The sequence below is a fragment of the Schistocerca serialis genome, chromosome 10 (genome assembly GCF_023864345.2).
Source record: "Schistocerca serialis cubense isolate TAMUIC-IGC-003099 chromosome 10, iqSchSeri2.2, whole genome shotgun sequence".
NCBI classification, from domain to species: Eukaryota; Metazoa; Arthropoda; class Insecta; order Orthoptera; family Acrididae; genus Schistocerca; species Schistocerca serialis.
The window spans coordinates 166,723,246-166,745,197 of record NC_064647.1 but is presented as its reverse complement, the minus strand read 5'-3'; the positions used below and the strand labels follow the sequence as shown (position 1 = coordinate 166,745,197).

Sequence of the window (21,952 nt, the reverse complement as noted above, 5' to 3'; positions counted from 1 at the left end):
GTTTTTCCTTTAGCTATGTGAGGAGTTGAAAGCATAACCCACTGACCGATTTTGTAATTTGGATATTTAGCTTGGGTATTACCTAATCTTTCCTGTCGTTCCAAAGCCTTTGTATTAGATTTTTGAACCTTTTTCCATACCTCCTTCATCATTCGACTGAAATCTCTTACTGTTTCTCCGACTTTTCCGTTTTTCTGCCTGATTACATCAAAAGGGGACAGCATTTTTTTCCCATAGACCACTTCATAAGGTGACATGCCAGTTGCTTCATGCGTTTTGGCGTTGTATACCGACACGATTATTGGTAAATACGTATCCCAATTAGAATGTTGTTCGTTAATATAATAACTAAGCATCTTGCCAATTGTCCGATGAACTCTTTCTGTGCGCCCGTTGCACTGAGGGTGTAACGGAGTTGTGTGTAATTTGCGTATTTTTAATAAGTGGCATAGCTGTTTCATTAATTCAGACATAAAATTAGATCCCTGATCTGTGATAATAGCTTCAGGTACTCCAAATTTAAGTATCCAGTTGTTAACTAAAGCTTGGGCAACTGTATTTGCTTGCTGATCTGGGAGACTCACCATAGCTAGATAGCGTGAAAAGTGATCGATAATTGTAAGAACATACTTATTACCAGCAGGTGTTTTATGAAATGGCCCGTAGAGATCTATTCCGCAGATTTGAAATGGACATGAAGCCTCGGGGAGTCTCTGTAAGGGTATTTTTGAACGAGAAAGTTCAGCTCGTTGTGCGCACGCAATGCAATTACGAACGTACTGCGCAGCATCCTGCTTTCTGGTTTGCCACCAAAATCGCTCTGCTACTCGTCTTTCGGTTGTCCGCTGTCCACCGTGTCCTGCAAGGATATGATCGTGGGCCTCTGCCATTATTTCTTGTCTAAGGTGTTGGGGAACAACAATTCGCGGTCCAAGTTTTGTTTTACGGCATAATACACCATCTTCAAAGCAAAATTGTTTTTGAGTTGCGTATTTTTTACATTCTGTATCCTCATCTTGTGCCTTTCTCCAGTCCTCAGTATCTCGGCCTGTTGCTTCCAAAAGTGCTATTTTCCGACTTAGGCAATCTGCATTCGTGTGTTTTTTGCCTGGTTTATGGATAACTTCGAAATCCATTTCGGAAAGACATAGGGCCCAACGGGTAAGACGACTAGATGGATCCTTTAATCCAAGCAACCATTTTAAAGCTGCGTGGTCTGTAATGACCTTGAATTTCCTACCATACAAGTAGCATTTAAAGTATTTGATACCATAAATAACACTTAACAATTCTTTCTCCGTTGTGGAATAATTTCTTTCTGCCGTTGTTAGTTGTCTCGAAGCGTAGGCTATGGGGTGTTCCGCGCCATCAATATTCTGACTCAAAACAACTCCTACTGAATGACCACTTGCGTCACAGGATAACATAAATTCTTTATTATAAACTGGGTAGGCTAATACTGGACTGTGTGTTAACTTATCTTTAAGGGTTTGAAATGCAGATTCACAATCTTCAGACCAATGAAATTTTGCACCCTTTTTCAATAATTCGGTTAAGGGTCGGGCAATTTCAGCAAAATTTTGAACATATTTTCGGTAATACGATGCGAGACCAATGAAACTTTGTACTTCCTTAACGCGTTGTGGTGTTGGGAAGTCCTTAACTGCCGAAATTAATCGAGGATCTGTTTTAATTCCTTTTTCACTAATGACATGCCCTAGGTATGTAACCTCTGTCAATGCAAAAGTACATTTTTCCATATTTAATGTTAATTTAGCTTTTCTAAGTCTCTGAAAAACGTTACGCAGATGCACAGCATGTTCATTAATGTCTCTGGAGAATACAATAATATCGTCTAGGTATACACAACATTGCTGAGTTTTGAGTCCTCGCAATACTCCATCGAGTAGTCTTTGAAAAGTTGCTGTTGCATTTTTCAAACCGAAAGGCATTCTTTTAAATTGCCAGTGGCCTCCAGGGGTAGAAAATGCTGTTTTATGCCTATCTTCAGGAGCAACTTCCAATTGATGATATCCACTATGTAGATCGATTGTTGAAAAGTATTTACTGTTACCCAAACTGTCAATGATATCTGTAATGTTTGGAAGAGGATAAACATCTGAGATAGTTTGTTTGTTAAGGTGTCTGTAGTCACAACAAAATCTATATCGTTTCGTACCGTCGGGAGACTTCTTTGGAATAATTACAATATTTGAATTATAAGGCGAATCAGAATATTCTATAATTCCATCTTTTAGATGCTGTTCTATAAATTCATCCAGTACTGGCTGTAAGTGCTGCGGAACTCTATAAGGCTTCTTATAAACTGGGGGGCTATTTCCTGTTGGGATCCTATGCTGTGTGATGTCTGTTGCTGGCAATGGACCTTCTGCATTAAATAAATCTTGGAACTCAACTAAAACTGCTTCTATCGTGTCTCTATCCTTTCCTTTCAAATGCTCAATCTTCTGGCGCAATGCGGTTTTGTAGGCGCCTGGTTTCTGACCATCAGTAATATCTGACCAAATGAAATCTTCTTCTTCAAAAGTACTGACTGTAGCCACTAATATTCCCTTATGCAACTCTTTGTCCTCCACTCCGAAATTGTCAATATGTACCGGTACTTTTCTTTCTCCCTCAACGTCTTGAACCCGTACAACACTCCTACGTACAAAACAATGTGATACATCTAATTCCTCATTTTCCTCTAAAGGCTCTATTAGACACACTGTATCTGTAGGTACTTCGTGGTCAACGGTCATCCAGAGAAGTTTTCCTGAGCCAGATGGTATCTGATCCCGCGAATCAACCTTCAAGGACGTTGCACGCAGTATAGTTGATTTCGCCTTCCGGTTAGGGAAATCTTGCGGCAGAGGGCCCTTTGCATCGGTGTCACCTAGCTGAAACACTATTCCGCTAAGTTCTACAGTTTGCTGTCTGAGGTCGATTTTAGCGTGATGTTTATTCAGGAAATCCAACCCTAGGATCGCGTCGTACCCGTCAGTTACCTTTGTTACCACTTCGACATCTTTCTGAAATTGTACACCGTGAATATAGAAAATCAGTGATGTACATCCTAATGACTTAACTGTACCTCCTCCTACTCCACTCAATCTATACCTTGGAGGGTCATATTTCTTTTCTCCAATACATTTATTACTCACTATTGATACGTTTGCGCCTGTATCCACCAGTATCCTTGCCTCTTTATCCTGTATGGTAGCAGATAACCAGCATTCCGCCTTCACATTCGCCTTAATGGCATGAAATTTTATTGGGAACGCCTGGCGGCGGCTCCGACGTTCCCGTTTGAGTTTAACTGATTTCTATTTCCAAAAACTTTCTTAGACCTGCATTCCTTGAATGTGTGACCTATTCTTTGACAATTAGTGCATTGAGGTTGTCTGCAATTTTTTGCTATATGTCCCTGTCGATCGCACCTAAAACATCGTACTCCTGCTGAAAATATATTTCGCTTCTCCTTGTATCTGGTGGCAATGTCAATTTCTTCAAAAGCTGTCACCACAGATACAGCTTCTGCTAAATTTTTAGGAAACTCTGCCCTGACATGACGGGACGTTTCAGGAGGTAACCCATGTAAAAATGTATTCAGAGCTCTATTTTCTGCCTCTTGTAAAATAAATTTATTTGCTTCATCACTAGTTGTCAACTGATAGGTGTTAATATTAACTTTTCTAATCCTATCTACAAAGCTTTCTAACGACTCGTTTTGCCTCTGAGTGATAGTGTGTAATTTTTCCCTATAAAATCTACAGCTGTTCTGTTTTTGAAAACGTTTAAGTAATCCTTTCTTCAATTCCTCAAATGTTGGAGCATTCCGTAATTCTTCATGGTATAAGACGTGTGCTTTAGCCTCTCCTGTCAATCTTAACTTTGTCATTTGTAAGAGCTGTTCATCTGACCATGATCCTAACTTTGCAGCTGCTACTAAATCATCAAAAAAGGCTGTTATGTCCTCGCCAGGTTTACCTGAAAAAGGAGTTACTAAGGCTGCTGCTGAGGAATCTAGGGTGGGAGGGATTGAACTGGTTTGCCTAATAATCTCACACAACTGCTTAAATAATGCATTATTATCATTTTTAAGCTGTGCTATTTGATTAACTAAGCTCTGAATAGCTTCATCAGTAGAAACCGCTTGTGGTGCTGACTCTGACTTTGTACGATTTCGTGTCATCATTTTACAAACTATTAGTTACACAATCTTACCACACTGAATGAAAAGGATGTTTAAATATTTTCGACAAACTCTTAAAATTATGAGAGGGAACAAATTCCTAAATAAAGAAAATATTACGACTGATATGCAAACCCCTATTCTTTCACACATTAAAAAATACTAACTGTGGACCTTTAGTGACTGACATTCACACCTCATATTGAGCCAAGGGTTTTTTCTCTGACACCAAATGTAACAACTATGACGGCTTCTGACATCAAATGTAACAGTTGTGTTACTAAATGTGACACTTCTGTCACTCAATGTAACTGTGTTTTCTCTTTTGATGCTGTCAATTGTCAGGATGAGCATTCTAAAGCATTCTGTCAGGGTGAAAATATGAAATAAATTAACTTTTCTCTCTTACAACATGTGGGCAGGGTGGGTTCTCCCTTGGCTCGGGTATGAGGTCGAATGAAACATCATTTTTACATAAGATAACTTTTATTGAAAGTTTCGTACAACTGTATCTTACTGGGACGTTCTGGTTCGGAGAGCGGCAGCCGTGTCGTTTGCGTAGCCTTCTGCTGCGACAGCGGCGGCGGCGGCGTCTGATTACGCGTAGCGGTGTGTATCTCGTGTCGCCGTCTCGCCCAGCTGACCGGAGACGCACAGCGCGAGGTGGCCTGTTTAATTATTGCGAGCGACGTCGTGCATCGGATGGTGATACCTTGAATGTGGCGTCCCAGTGTTTCTCTTCTCTAAGCGGCCGTGTGTGTTGTGCGTCGACCAGCGGAGCGGCGCGGCGGGGGAAGGCCAGTGTCCCGAACTCGAACCACGGACTCCTGCTTGCCAGTCTTCGGCTGTCAGGTCTTCATCCCAGCTCACAGGTAACTACTGATGTGAGGCCGTCTCCTTCCCGTCCTCACGAGTCACCCGGGTATGTAGAAACCAGACTTCAAATACCTTTTAACTTCTGTCTTCTGGCGCCGCGGCTGCTGCTTGCTATTCCATTACAGCGGCGGACTTGGTGCGTCTGTGCATGATGCAGTCTCTTCTTGCATGACGGTCTTCAGCACCGAAACTGACTGAAAACTACTGCTACTCTTCTTTTCTTCCTTCGTCTCTCGTCTTCGTCTCCGTTCCCATCTCCGTCTTCGTCCCCGTCTTCATCTGTCTTCATCCGTCTTCCTCTGTCTTCATCTGTCTTCAACTGTCGGGCCCACCGCGTCTCGTGTATTTATTCACTTCAGTTCACTGGAGGTGAACGACTTCACGGCCATTGCCTCTTCTGTCACATTGAAAAGCTTCTCGAAGAATCTTCTTGACCTCGGTCATTGGCTCTTGGAATGTAGGCGGGGGCCTCTGATCGCATGTGACGACTGAGAAACACGTGAGCCGGTCATTGCCTCTTCCGTCACGTTGAAAAGCTTCTTGAAGAATCTTCTTAACGTTGGTCATTGGCTCTTGGAATGTAGGCGAGGGCCTTTGCTCGCATGTGACGACTGAGAAACACGTGAGCTGGTCATTGCCTCTTCCGTCACGTTGAAAAGCTTCTCGAAGAATCTTCTTAACATCGGTCATTGGCTCTTGGAATGTAGGCGAGGGCCTTTGCTCACATGCGACAACTGAGAAACACGTGAGCCGGTCGGGCGATGCCCTGACGGCTGAACCGACAGCGCCCGCTTATGTGGAACTGCTGATTTCAGGGTCATTGTCTCTTCTGTTCTGCTGTTCTGCACGCTGAATGCCAGTATGTAACTCTCTAAACTAAACCAAGTTTTCCATTTATATTCTAATTTCTAGTTCACTTTGATTTCACTAATTTATTTACTTATTTTAATAGCCATTAACGGGCTTGCTGCGGCCGTGGGAAATTCTGTCTCCGCTTCCCTGTATGCTGACGACTTCTGCCTTTATTACAGCTCTACTGGCATTGCAGCTGTTGAACGTCAGCTACAGGGCGCTATCCATAAGGCGCAGTCTTGGGCTGTAGCGCATGGGTTTCAGTTTTCGGCAGCCAAGACCTGCGTTATGCATTTCTGCCGGCGCCGAACAGTCCATCCTGAGCCGCGGCTTTATCTTGCCGACGAACTCCTTGCTGTGGTGGAGACCCACAGGTTTTTGGGGGTGGTTTTCGATGCCCGGTTGACTTGGCTGCCTCATATCCGGCAGCTGAAACAGACGTGTTGGCGGCATCTAAACGCTCTGAGATGCTTGAGCAACACCCGCTGGGGCGCCGACCGCTCTACACTGTTGCGGCTCTACCAGGCGTTAATCCAGTCCCGTCTGGATTATGGGAGCCTGGCTTATGGCTCAGCATCCCCATCTGCGTTACGGATGCTGGACCCGATTCTCCACAGCGTGATACGCCTTGCCACTGGTGCTTTCCGCACCAGCCCTGTGGACAGCGTACTAGTGGAGGCAGGTGTACCTCCACTGCGGTTCCGACGCCAACGTTTGCTGGCCGCTTATGCTGCCCATGTTCTAAGCTCGCCCGGGCATCCAAACTATCGCCTCCTGTTCCCGCGGTCGGTCGTCCGTATGCCAGAACGTCGGCCCCGGTCTGGTTGTACAATAGCGGTCCGCGTCAAAGAGCTTCTCTCTGGGCTCCAGGGTTTCACTGTTCCACCTCCTTTCCGGGCTACTTTGCATACACCCCCATGGTGTGTTCGTCGCCCTAGCCTTCGGCTCGACTTGGCACAGGGCCCTAAGGACTCAGTCCCTCCAGAGGCCTTCCGCCGCCGCTTTTATTCCCTCCTGGCCACGTATCAGGGCTCTGGTGTTGTTTACACTGACGGTTCGATGGTTGCTGGTCGTGTCGGCTATGCGCTCACTCTAGGGGACCTTTCCGAACAACGTTCCTTGCCGGATGGCTGCAGCGTTTACACTGCTGAACTGGTTGCCATCTTTCGTGCCCTAGAGTATATCCGCTCCTGCTCAGGTGAGTCCTTCATTATCTGTAGCGATTCCCTGAGCGGTTTACGAGCTCTCGACCAGTGTTTCCCTCGTTCTCGTTTGGTGATGGCTATCCACGAGTCTCTGCATGCTCTCGCCTGTTGCGGCCGCCCTGTGGTCTTTGTGTGGACCCCCGATCATGTCGGTATCCCGGGTAACGAACATGTTGACCGCCTGGCGAAAGAGGCCACCAGTAAGCCATCTCTGGACGTTGGCCTCCCAGAGACTGATTTGCGGGCAGTCTTCCGCCGCAAAATCTTGGCGCTATGGGATGATGAATGGCGCGAACTGACAATGCGCAATAAACTCCGTGCTGTCAAGGAGACGACGGCTGTGTGGCGGTCATCCCTGCGAGCCACTCGCAGGGACTCAGTAGTTCTTTGCCGGCTCCGCATTGGCCACTCCCGGCTGACACACAGTTATTTACTGCGCCGGGAGGACCCTCCTCTATGTCGCTGTGGGGCAGCTTTGACAGTGGCCCACATTTTGCTGGCCTGCCCCCTTTTAGCTGTGGTCAGGCAGACATTTGCGCTGCCTGCTACGCTCCCTGCCCTTTTAACAGACGACTCCACTATGGCTGACTTAGTTTTACGTTTTATTCGGGCAGGGGGATTTTATCATTTACTCTGAGTGTTTCTGTTTTATTTTATTGTTTTGTGTTGATTCTGGCCTTTGGCCTATGGTTTTACACTGATTTTTTAATGTGTTTCTAAGTGGTTGGCCTTTCCTTTTTTATGTCTATGGTCGGCCTACCACCGTCACACTCTGTGTGGTTTTCGTTTGTTTTGTCTTGTCTTTGTCTCAGTATCTCTTGTTCTGTATCGTCTGTGATCTCTTCTGTTCCTTGTTTTTATTCTCCGTGGGTGTTCTTTGTCTTTGGAAAAAGGGACCGATGACCATGGCAGTCTGGTCCCTTTAATCCCCCAAACCAACCAACCAACCAATTTATTTACTTAAGTACCACTCAACAGTACCATGGAATCGGCATAGGATTCTTTGTGAACGTCAGTAACAAATTGACACTTTCGACTGAGGCCGTGAAGTTCAGCAGCCCAAGCGTGATATGACTGATTTGGTTGTTTTTGACAACGATAAAAGGCAACACGAGAGGCTACCACATGCGTTTGCTTTTGAAAATAGACAGACAGAAGGGAGCACATTTCAGCAAAGGACAAAGACGCAGGATCCTTCAAAGGAGCCAATTGCGACAACAACCGATACATTTGAGGTGAAATCCAGGAAAGGAACAGAGACTTACATGGTTGTTCATCCGTGACATGAAATGCCAAGAAGTGCTGTCGAAGACTTTTTCATAATCAGACCAGTCTTCCGCCGTCTCGTCGTAAGGTGGGAAAGGAGGTACAGCCAACGACGAGAAACGCCCCGCATTTGACGCCGCGACGAAATCGCGAATCACTGCTGTTAGAAGCGTTTGCTGTTCAAGGAGATTTTGCAAGAGCTGCTCGACAGTAGCCACGGAACCCTGTGAGTCAACGGTGAAAAGGAAAAATCCCATCCTCGTCGCCAGTTGTTAAATCTTCAAATTTAACACATATATTTCGGACAACACAACAACACATATAAGTCACTGAGTAAGTGGACCTGTGAACAAGTCGGCATTCAATTAAACACTGAGTCTCAGTCTAGCGGCTGCTGCTCGGCTGGCCGCTTAGGTGGCGCAGCTGCTGCATGGCTGGCAGACAGCGCCGCACGTAGAGGACGTGCGTAATTGCGCTGCGGCACTTTGAATAATCGGCGAGTCACAACACTGAGTATGGTTATTTCTTTTTGGTATTTATATCCCAGGTCCTTGTCCAGAGCACACTGCACATGTAAAAAAATTCACAAGAAAAATATTTATTTTTTCCACAGTAAGATGTGTACAAGAGAAAAAATGAAATCAACAGTAACATTAAATTACAGACTGTAAGTCCATTGGAAATAAAGCTCCAATGTCCTTTACGTGATGACACCATTCCTCACGTCTGGATAAAAGAAATTCAATGATTATAAATTTGCAGTAATTAACATTTTTTTTTTTTTTTTGTTTTGGACACAAAATATGAGACACAAGAACAATTACTTTCTTTCTTACTTTCTGTCACTGTTCAACACCAAGCTTTCCAAAAATAAATTTCTAAGGAATTAGCAGTGATTTGGTAAATGGTGAAAGACAGAACTGCAAATCTGCTTTTTATTATTTTTAAGCACTGCAGATGTTAAATTTCTGACATGTACTTGGTACAAAGGAATATGAATATGCTTAAAATTCACACATCACAGTAATGATTTGTTAGATTGTACCTTCTTAATATGGCTGCTGAATATTTAAATTAGAGCTTTACAAAGAAGTCTATTTGACTACTGAACCATAACTAATCTCTGATATTATTTGCATACCCACACACAGGAAGACACTGAAAGTCCACAGAGAGTAAAAATTTAAATCACTGTCTTCATAAAGACTGCTGAGGACAATATGTTTGTAATATACTGCAAATAAAATGTATTGCCTATTCCAGAGACATTAAAATGTACTGAGATGTGACAGGCAGCATTGTGTTCTGTGGTGCCTCTGTGAATGCAGTGCAATAACTCTGTAACCTGACTCTCCCTGCAGGCTGCAAACAGGATACTGAGTAATCAAATTCTCATTTTACAGTAGGTGAAATGATTTAAGTACAGGCAAATGAATGAGTGGATAGATGATGATGAAATTGACAAAGGTGCAACGACATGATATGACAACACCTGCAACAATTTTTGAATGAGGGATTTATTTCACAGTAACTAGTTTCCATCCTGGGATCATCATCAGATGTCAGTGAGGATTTCCTGTACACTTTTCACATTTTTTTCCTGTGTTTGCTGCACAGCTGTTCTTGTTTCCACTTTGACATATTTTGGAATCACTTTTTCTGCTGGACACTTTTTGTTCAGTGAAATAGCTAGTTAAGGAGAAATAGAAAATTAATTAAAAATGTATGACTACAGCTACTTTTACACCTGCAAGGTGTGTCACAATTCATATTACAAACTTCTAGAGGTTGTAGAGGGGCCTTAGTTGATCAAGTTTTATGTAAAAACTCAGGTCTGGAAATGTCACCCAATGCTGCTACAGGGCATCAAATTGCTAGGTTCTGGTGCCTGTAAATCTTCGTCTACATCTAAGTTAAATGTATTTATATACAGGGTGATTCTGCTAAATATGTCAATTTGAGGTAACTGTGCCTGTATCAGAAACAAAAGAGTCGAAAGTTGTAAGCAAAAACTGTTCTTATCTCTCTGACAGTGGAATGCATGCACAGGAACTGGTGTTGTTAAAACTGTTGGGTATGTAACTTTCAGAGGTGGTAGTATGGATCAAGACAAGAAAAAAATGTCTAGTAAACATGGGCTCTAAAATGCATACCTTAAGAGCTATGAGTTCTTGTTTATTTTCACTAGCGTGAAACACATCTCCTCTAGTGGACAAGTGTTCATAGCTCTTAAGGTATGCATTTTAGAGCCCATGTTTGCTAGGCATTTTGTTCTTGTTTTGGTCCATACTACCACCTCTGAAAGATGCATACACTAAATTCTTAACAACAATAATATTAGTATATGTATTCTGCTGTCAGAGGTATCAGAATATTTTTCACTTATAAATTTTGACTCGCTCATTTTCAGTACAGGTACCCTCGCATCAAATTGATACATTTATTCTTCTCCATCATCCTTGAAAGGTTGTGACATTATCTCAGACTCATACTGTATATACATACACTTACAGGCACCCATGTCTATAACTTCGATACTGTGTAGCGCCATTGGATGATGATCCTGGACATAGGTTGCTGTGTAAAACTTGATCTACTAAATCCCCCCTACAATCCCCAGAAGTGTGTAACATGAACTTTGAAGCACTGTATATACTCTGCAAGGCATCTTAATGTGTGTGATGGAGGGTATTTTGTGCTCCACTGTCTCTATCCCCTTTCTCTATTTCAGTCGTGAATGGTTCACAGGAAGAGTGATTCCTGGTAAGCCACAGTGTGAGCTCAGATCTCTCTGCAAAATATACAGAGGAGGAAGTAATGTATTAGTTGACTCTTCCAGGAATGTATACTCTATAAACTTTTAATAGTAAAGCACACCGGAATGCAGAATGACACTCTTGCCGTGTCTGTTACTGGATTTGGGTGATCATCTCACTGATGATGCTTTTGAGCTTGTTAAATGAACCTATAATGAAATGTGTTGATTTTTTTATCTATTTCCTCTATCAATCCTATCTGGTACTGATTCTAGACTGACGAGTGATATTCAGCTACTGCCCAAATGAGTGTTTTGTGAGCTACCTCTTTTGTGGGTGGACTACACTTCCTGAGGATTCTTCAGATTGATCTCTGTCTGGCATCTGCCTTACTTTTGATTGGTTACACGTTGCTGATCCACTTTAACTCTCTCTGTATGCACACTCTTAGACATTTTACTAATATGACTGCTTCTGGTGATTGTTCTGCCATTATGTTATCATATAACAACGGGTATTTGTGCCTATTTATGTGTAGTACGTTAAATTTGTTTGTGTTGAAGGTCAGTAGCCAGGCTGCACCAAGTGTTGATCCTCTGCACATTTTCCTGCATTTTGGTGCAATTTTCTAGTGTCACTAGTTCTCTGTCTGTGCAGTGTCATCTGCAAAAGGCCTCATGGAATGTCTGCAGTTATCCAAGAGATTATTTATAAATGCTGCGAAAGGTAATGGTTCAATAACACTCCCTTGGAGTACACCCGAAGTTAATTTTGCATCTGAAGAATTCTCTCCATTGGGAATGACATCCTGTCTCCTGTTTGCTATAAACCCCTCGGTCCAGTCAGACAGCTGGTCTGGTATTCCACACTCTCATACTTCATTCATTGGGTGGCACTGTGGAACAGCATCGGATACCTTCCAGAAGTCGAAGAATGTGGCATCTGCTGCTATCAGGGTCTCATGGACAAACAGAATGGACTGGATTTCACATGGTCATTGTTTTCAGAACCCATGTTGGTTGCTACATGGGAGATGTTTTGTTCTCCAGAAATGTTGTGCTATGTGAAATTCTACAACAGATCAGCGTTACAGATGATGACCAATATTTTTGTGCACTTGCTCTAGAAGCCTTCTTGAAAATCGGAATGATCTGTGCCTTTTCTCAATTGTTAGCAACAATTTGCTTCTGCAGTTACCTGAGGTTTACTGCTGCCAGAAGAGGAGCAAGTTCTTTCGCATACTCTGTGTAGAATTGTGTTGGTACCCAATCAGGTCCAGTGGTCTTTCCTTTGAGGGATTCCAGTTGCTTTTCTATCTCATGGGGACTTGTTTCAATACGTCATTTTGATGTTAGTGCAATGATGTAAAAGAGTAACTACAGTGTGACCTTCCTCACTGAAGCAGTTTTGGAAAAATTTAGTATTGTGCTCTTCTCTGTATCATTGTCTGTTTTGATGTCATTCCATCAGGACAGATGAATTTGATCAGTTTACAGAGTTAACAATAGGCCGAAACTTCTTAAGGTTTTCTGTGCAGTTGGAAGATAGAATTTTACTTTTAAATTTGTTGAGCTCTTCACACACACCTCTCCTTGCAATAATTTTGGCTTCATTCAGTTTTTGTATTCCTGTTAGGATGTGGCTACATTTAAATTTGCAGCGAAGAGCCTCTCTTTGCTTTCATAACAATCTTATCTAGATCTACATCTATATTTATATTCTGCAAACCACTGAAGTGCATGACAGAGGGTACATCACAGTCTCAGTTGTTATGGCTTTTTCCAGTTACCATTCACGTATGGAGTGCGGCAAGAATGATTGTTTAAATATGTCTGTGTGCTATAATTAATGCAATCTTGTCCTCGAAATGTCAATGGGAGCAATGTGTAGGTGTTTGTAATATACTCTTAGACTCGGCATTTAAAGCTGGTTCTTGGAACTTTGTTAGTAGACTTTCTCGAGATAGTTCCCATCTGTCTTAGAGTCTGCCAGTTCAGTTCTTTCAACATTTCCATGATGCTCTGCCACAGGTCAGACAAACCTGTGACCATTCATACTGCCCATCTCTGTATACATTAAATATTCCCAGCTAGTCCTATTTGATACATGGCCCAAACACTTGAGCAATATTCTTGGGTAGGTCACACTAGTGATTTGTAAGCAATCTCCTTAGTAGACTGATCCATTTCCCCAGTATTCTACCAAGAAACCAAAGTCTGCTACCTCTTTTACCCATGACTGAGCCTATGTGATTGCTCCATTTCCTGTCCCTACTAAGTCAACTTGAAGAACGACAACTTCTCAACCAAGATCTATTTGTAAAACCTGTATTTCTGATGACCGGTATCGGTAAAACCAGTAATTACAGAATGCTGTGCCAAATGCATCCGTTATACGTTACAGATGTACATCACTGATGCGAGAGTGCCTCTAACTGTAGTCTGTAATATGGGATGGATGCTCTTGGTGAAACATTTTATAAATGTTGGTTTTAACTTTGAACATATTGTACATACTGGTTTTAACTTTGGCTGCCAATGCATCTTACACCAACTGTCCAGCTAATTAAGATGTGGAGTACATTTACAGCCCAAATAGAGCATGTGTGTTAATAATTACAAATATAGCCCCCTTGCTACACGGTATGAGGTACTTAACTAATCCCTACTAAGTTTTACACCCAGGTATTTGTGTGAGTTTAAAGAGTCCAGCTGTGATACATTGATATTATATTCATAGGATACTGTGTTCATTTTATGAAATGTGCAATTTTACATTTCTAGACATTTAAAGCAAGTTGCTAATCCTTGCACCACTTTGATATCTTATCGAGGTCTGACAGAATATTTGTGCACAGTCAGAGATAGGCACAACGAAGAGACTGTCACAAGTAAAGCTTTCTGCCCTTAAGGCCTTCGTCAATAATAGATCACACACACACACACACACACACACACACACACACACATAAAACTGCAGTCTCAGGCAACTGTAACCACACTGCAAACAGCAGCACCGTTGCATGATGGGAGTGGTGAGTGGGAGGGGGTAAGGAGAAGGCTGGCGTGAGGAGGGCAAGGATAGTAGGGTGGGGGTGGTGGACAGTGCAGTGCTGCTGGGGAGTGCGCAGAGACGAGGTGGAGAGAAGGTAGGGCAGTTATATGCGGTCGGGAGGTTAGAAAGAGAGCAGGGGAGAGAGAGGTGGGGCTGGAGAGGGGTAGTGGAAAATCCCCCACCCACACCCACACCTCCTTCCCCATCAACCCCCCACCACTCCTCCACCACCCACCTACTGCACATAGCTGCCCTAGCCTCTCTCCACCTCTTCCCTGTGTGTTTCCAACAGCACTGCACTGTCCCCCACGCCTACCTTACTGTCACTCTCCTTCCCCACTCCACCCTATTCCTATAATGCACAGGTGCTGCTGCTCGCAGTGTGGCTAAAATTGCCTGAGACTGCAGTCTTGTTATGCCTCTCTGTGACTTAGGTTCTCCACTGTATGGCGAGTGGCAACTTTCCTTTTCATAATATTGTTACATTCCATCCTGGATATTCCATTGTAGAACATTTGTACAGCTTTGTTCAGACTGTCTTTCATTTTACATAACTGCATCATTTGTGAACAGATGGAGGTTACAATTAATGTTGTCCTTAAGGTTATGGATATGAAACATAACAGCAAGGGACAGTTCCTTGGGGTACACTCAAAATTACTTGTAAATCTGTCAGTGACTCTCCATCCCAGGTAACATGCTATGTCTACCCTCCAAGAAATTCTCAATCCCGTCACAAATTTCCTCTAATACCCCATACCATCATACTTTAGATACTAAGCATAGATGTGGTACTTAGTCATATGGTTTTTGAAAGTTGAGAAATACTGCATCAATCTGACTTCCTCAATCCTGGCTTTCAGAATACCCCTTGAGAAAAGTGCGAGTTGGGTTTCACATGATCTGTGTTTACAAAATTTGTGCAGATTGGCATTTAAGACATCATTCTCTTTGAGAAAACTCATTATATTTGAGCTCAGAATATGTTATAATATTTTATAACAAATTGATGTCAAGGTTATGGGTTGATAGTTTTGTGGATCAGATCTGCTATCCTTGTAGACAGGTGTGACCTGTGCTTTCTTTCAGCTACTGGATACAGTTTTTTGTTTGAAGGATCTGTGATAGATTATAGTTGACAAAGAGGCTAACACAGCCACACATTGAGATCAGAGTCTGATACAGATTCCATCGGGCCCTGTGTCTTTGTTGAATTTAACAAGTTCAGCTTTTTCTCGATGCCACTGCCTCTAATATCTATTTCACCCATCTTTTCGGTGGTATAAGAATTAAATTTGGGCAATATTCCTTGATTTTTCTTTGTAATGGAACATTTGAAAACAGAGTTAAGCATTTCTGCTTTTGCTTTGCTAATCTTAATTCCAGTTTGAACCTTGTCCATGAGTGACTGGTCACTCACTAACTTTGGTGCCACTAACAGCCTTTACATACAACTAGAATTTCTTTATGGTTTGTGAAACATCTTTCAATGTTACTTGGGTACTGCTTCTCTGTCAGGGTTACTAAAAATAGGCGTATCTTTCTGCTTGTTTTAGTTGCACTGTGCATTGTTTTCACATTCATTGTTGCTATAACTGCATTGTGAACACTGACACCTTCTTTGATTTAAGGCATTTAGTAAAATTTTGTATGAGTTGTCACACCCAGCACTGACAAAAATAAAAGTATCTCAATTGATGTTGGATGATTAGTTTCCTCCAGTGATTACATTATGTTTAGGGAACTTATGTACAAGTGAAATGAGGTTTTCTCTAAAGTTTGCAGCTACATTAGGAGGGGAGTATGGTGGTTGATAGAACCCTATTATAATTTTATGTTCACCCTTGGTACTGAGTTTTGCCCAAACAGTCTCCCATGCAGCTTCTGTTTCTATCTCAGTGGACTCCATTTCTCATTTTCCTAGCTTTTTGGTACACAATTAAATTTTCCCCAAAGATCTTGCTACTGCCAACTTCAGGTTTTAATCAGCTTTCTGTTCCTAGTGTGCTTTTTAGGAGTGCTCCAAACTCTGATACTTTGTTGCAAATGCTTTGGAAGTTAACCACCAGGATTTTAATAATCTCACCTGTGGGAAGCATTTGTCTGGATCTTACACTGATACTTCTTCGTTCCCTGCAGTTATCATTATCTGGACTGGTTGGAGTGCTGCCTAATCTAAAATGCTCTTGTGTGCACCACAGACACATGGCTGTCAAGCCACGCCAGGTCTTCCTCATTCATCACACCTTTGCTTTCGATATTCCTGTCTAAATCAAATTCTGCAATACTCTTGAACACTGTCCAGTGATGCTCAACAGTATCAGTGCTGGAGGTGAAACTTTCATCTTGACTGCTCAGGTAATCTGAAACCTGTTTCTTGTCACTATCACTGAGCAGAAATATTTTCTTACCCTTCTTAATATTTGTATGTACAGCCATATTCAGTGATGCTGTAAAGGCATTATGAACATCGACTTCCTGTTCTAGGTGAGCTGAGTTGAAAATTTCAGGCCTGTTGGTGACCAGCAGATCTGATATATTGTTACCAAGAGTCAGTTGTCTGATTAGCTGCTCGAGATTATTTTTGGGTAAGGCATTTAGAACAAATTTACAAGATTCCCTGTCCCTATTAACTGTCTTAACCAGTTTAGTTCGCCAGTCTATTGCTGGAAAGTTGAAATCTTCATTTTAATACTATAACATGACCCAGAAATTTAACTGTTCTCAAAATTTCCTTTCAAATGTTCCACCACCGCTGCTGCAGGAGCAGGGGTATGTAAAAGCATCTGATAACATTGTTTGATACACTTCGAACACTTATCTTCACCCAAATTATTTCACATTTGATATCTGTACTAACATCAATAGATTTTATCATATTTTTTACATCTATAAACTCTCCTCTACCACCAGCGCTTAACCTATCTTTTCAATACACATTCCAAATAGAATTTAGAATTTTATTGCCATTAACATCTGGTTTCAGCCAGCTCTCTGTCCCTAGTACTGTGTGGGCATTGTCATCGTGTACAAGTGAGATGAGTTGTGGCTTGTGGAAGGATTGCTGTATCCTAAAATGCACATGTGTGCACACCTCATTTATTCTGCAATCCTAGTAGCTGTTTCCTGCATGTAGTGCTCACCTAATCTATTAAGGAGGGGAGGGTGTGGGAGGAGGATGTCCTAAAAATCTCATATTTACGGTTTTTTTGGCAGTGATACAAAAACAGTTGCAGTGTTCCGAAACTATAATGGATGAAATAATGTCATTGTTGGCTTTCAGAAGTATGACTTTCAGTAGTATTTAAAAAAAAGAAAATCAAATTTCTCACAGCAAAAATGATTACAAAATATGTCAAAGTGAACATGAAGAACAACACCACATCTCTAAGCCAACAGACTACAAAAATATGAAATTTGTACAAGAAATCCTCACTGCCATCTGCTGAAGGACTGAGTTCCAAAACTATTGCATTGAAGTAAGTCATTAATTCAGAAAGTGTGGCAGGTTGCAGGTATATCTTCAGTGATATAGACACAGATTGAGACCAGTGAAAAATACGTAGAATGCCACCAACCTGCATTGTGGTGGATTGATTTCATCCTATTTGGTCAACTTATTTAATTTCAGTGCATTTAATTCATTTTGTGTGTGTCCCTAGACTCAGGGTAAGCTACGGTTTTCAGAGTAAACAGCAATTTTTGATTCGAGTGCCCTTCTGTCAGAGATCTTAAGTTGTTGTGACATAATCATTTATATTGTGTAGTCTGATTTCATCTCTGCTTTTTGTAATGTTTCACCTGTACTTAACTAGTTATTTTTTTTATTCAGGTGGAAGCTGAACTACACACATCTCCTAAGCAAGAGATAGAGTACATATCTGTTAAAGAAGAAACCCCGGTAAGTGCTAAAATTCATCTTATTTTACATAAAAATATATTCTGTGCAAGCCACTGTGCACAGCATGAGGCAATGTGTGTCATATGGCTGTTAAACACTCCTTTACATCTACATGTACATCCATTCAAACACTATGCAGTGCAAGGAAGAGGCCATTTCTCTTGTACCAGATATTAGGGCTTCAAATGTGAAGAACAGGAAGAATGATTGCTTAAATGACTCTGTGCATGCTTTAATTAATCTAATGTTGTCTTTGCATTTGTTATGGGAGTGACACTTATGGGTTGTTGTATATCCCCAGATTCATCTCTTAAAGTTGGTTCTTGATACTTTGCAAGCAGGCTGTCACAAGGTAGTTTGCACCTGCCTTGCTTCCAGTTTAGTTTCTTCAGCACCTCCATGACTCCCATGGGTGCAATAAACCCACTGAACAACCTTGGTCATTTTTTTATACTTTAAATATCCCCGTTAGTCTAGATTGGTACAGGTCCCAACACTTTAGTAAAATTCTATGGTAGGATGTACGGATGTTTAGCGAGCAGCCTCCTTTGTAGATTGACTGCATTTCTGTACTATCCCACCAATACGTGCTACCTGTTTTACCTCTTTCTGAGCACAAGTGATTGTTCCCTTTGATATCCCTACAGAGTGTTACACCCAGATATTTGTATGAGATGACCCATTCCATCTGTGACACGGTTAAACTGTAGTCGTTGGATAATAAATGTTTTCCTTTTGTGAAGTGCACAATTTTACATTTATGGATATGTAGGGGTATGCCACTTTGAAGTCTTAGAAAGATTAAATTGAATATTTGTGTAGCTTTTTTCAGGCAGTACTTCATTATAAGTAACTCAGTCATCTGCAAAAACTCTGAGGTTACTCTGTTAATATTGTCTGTAAAGTCATTAATGTGTAGCATCAACAGCAAGTGTCCCAAAACACCTCCCTTAGCACACCTGAAGTTACTTGAATAACTGCTGATGACTCTTCATCCAAGATGCCTTGCTGTATTGTCCCTATAGTGAAATCCTAAATACCATCACATATGTCATGCAAAGTCCTGTATGACTTTACTACTGATAATAAGTGTGGGTAAGGTGCTGAGTCAATGCTTTTCAGAAGTCAAGAAATACTGCATAGATCTGACTAGGAAACATGAGTAGCCCCTGCGCACATTTTTTTGTAAGGACAGCAGTTCAAATTTCTGTGTAGCCACTTATATTTAGTTTTTCTGCAGTTTCCCTGAAACTGTTTAGGCCAACTTTCAGGAGTGTTTCTTCTTGTGATCTCATCATTTCCTTTTATCCAGCATGTTGAAGCAGGAGGAGCAAGGAAAAAGTATACAAAAATGGTATTGGTTTGTTCTTGATGAATGGCATATAAAACTTAGAAAAACCACAGTTCATTTAATTCTGTGCTCAGCAGCACATATCTTTGTCAGTAAGAATAGAGTACAGGGGAAAGGAAATACGTAAAACGGGTTGTTCAAAATTCCTGAGTGAGTGCACATGTTGATCAGAACCTGAACCGGAAATGACATGTAATAGATGTTCTCAAATGCTTGAGGGCAGCAATATTTCTTTATGTGTAATTGCTGATTTTGGCGATGAAACCATTAGAATGTTAGCTCTGCATACTTTCAATTGTTGATGTCATGTGGAATAATTTTCTGAGATTATTCAATACAGACACAATGTATTCATTGCCCAGAGTTCTGTAGGAATAATGTGTGGTATCCATCCTCAAGTTCAAAAGCTAACTGGTGCTTTTCAATTATTATAATGTTGTTCTACCTAAGAACTGACGGAAGATGCTGTTAACATGTTACTTGAGTTGTTCTCTTTGTCAGCTTCACTATTATTGTGGAGTGAAATTACTATGAAATGGTAAATTCTATGTAGAATGAGTGAAATGGTACAAGGAAAGATATAAAAAATTAAAATTCTGAACACTGGGTCATTTAATAATTACATAATAATTTATCACTTTTGCACAGACATGAACAGAAGTTTTATACTTTATTTTCTTTTTGCAAAGAATTTATCCAAAGAGAAGAGTGGCACATCTAGAAGTTACTTTCTCAAGTTACATTTTAATGAAAAGTGTTCCCTTCTATGCATTGAGTATTGCTTTAGAGAAAACTAAGAATTTTCATGCTTTCACACTTCATCCTGTTTAGTGCTTCTGGCTAGTACATTAGCTCACAGCGGATATATTGGTTTTTGTCTGCTCTTGGGTCATGATATACACTATTTATCTCATAGATGAAATATTTAAAACAAAACACATAAGAAAATACATGTTTTGAGAAGTTGTGGTCACAGTATCAACTGTCTGAAAAGGCCACAATGATATGTTCTTGGATGTACACTGCAGATTACTGAGTTCTGCTTTCTGCGGTCTGAAGATTTTCTTCAAAATTAACAGTGCAGGAAAGGATAGATTGCTTCTCACCTATAAGATGACATGTCAAGTTGCAGAGAGGTGCAATTAAGAGATAGGCTTTTGGCCAAAGCCTTCATCAGAAAAAGAAAGAGAAACCCACACCTTTCATTCGTGTGTAAGTGTCATTTAATTGTGCCTGTCTGCAACTTAATGAGTCATCTTTACAGTAAGTAACAATCTATCTTTTCCTACATGGTTGAGATTCCAACTTGTTGAATAGATGTCTTAAAGATGCTCATGGATCACCATCACACATTGTTCTTACTGCATGTTTGTGAGCAATGAAGAACTATCTTTTTTTGAGTTGTTACCCCACAACTTTGTATTATATAAGTATGTTTTTACAAAGATAGGACAGATGGTTGTCTGTGGCCTTGTTAAAGGAATCATCCTGGTATTTGCCTGAAACAATTTGGGAACATCACAGAAAACCAAACTGAGGATGGCTGGACAGAGCAAACTCCATTCTTCCAAATATGGAACTGGACTGCCTCATTCAGTTGATCTCTATTGTACAATGCTATTATGATCACACTCAGATTTCACAAGGAAACTTATAATATGAAACATAGCTTTGTGTTGCATTGCTGCACACAATACAGACACCCATTAGTGGTTCTAGGACCATGAACATGGTGCCATGTCCCTTGCCCTGCCTTCTATTTGTCTGGGAATTTGACTCCAGGCTTGTACAAGTGCTTTTCTGACCCATGCACATCTCCGTATCTTCCCTTCAGTCTATCTATAAAACAGAGAGAGTATGAATGAGATGTTGAGCCCAGGAGAATGATATATTACTGTTATGAGCTATGGATTTTCGCTTGTGATTTTCTTGTAAAATCATTGCACTATGAACATATTTTATGTGACATGGTGTTGTTGTTGTCCCTTTTGTTATTAACCCAATTCTGGGTACTCTAAATAATCTTTAACTGTGCAGTATGCATTACTTATGAAGTATGGTTTAGTTGCCTTTTGTTTTCGTGATATTTTTCTTCTGTGTTTCTTGATAGAATATTCTATTTTGAGTTGTTTGTTTGTTTTGCCATTGTGAGTGCAAGTCCAAACTGGGACTTGTTCCATGATTATGCATAGAACTATTAGCAGAATAATTATTAATGTTTTGTCTGAGATGCGCAATAGTTTGTTATATGTCATAATGTGGTGCAGCAAGCATATTCAATTTTTTAAATAGTTCTTGACAGTGAGCATGACTACTAATTTTAGTTATTATTCTTTCCTGCAGTTTGAAAATTTTGTCCAGGTTTTGTGCCTATGAATCCCAGAAAAGAATCCCATAGCTACAAATTGATTTTAAGTAGTAGTAGTATGCCAACACAAGACATTGGCTGTTACAAACTGTTGACAGAACCCTGAGAGCATAACATACTGATGACAT

General features: G+C 41.1%; 1 protein-coding gene across 7 annotated transcripts in view; it reads left to right on the top strand.

Moving 5' to 3' along the window:
- The window catches only part of LOC126424864 (zinc finger protein 239-like), a 262,872-nt gene that overhangs the window by 76,971 nt on the left and 163,949 nt on the right, over positions 1-21,952 (top strand). For all 7 annotated transcript variants that reach the window (XM_050087680.1, XM_050087679.1, XM_050087686.1 and 4 more), the window contains one exon: positions 18,037-18,105. In XM_050087680.1, the coding sequence (XP_049943637.1) occupies positions 18,037-18,105 (69 nt within the window). The remainder of the gene's footprint in view (positions 1-18,036; positions 18,106-21,952) is intronic.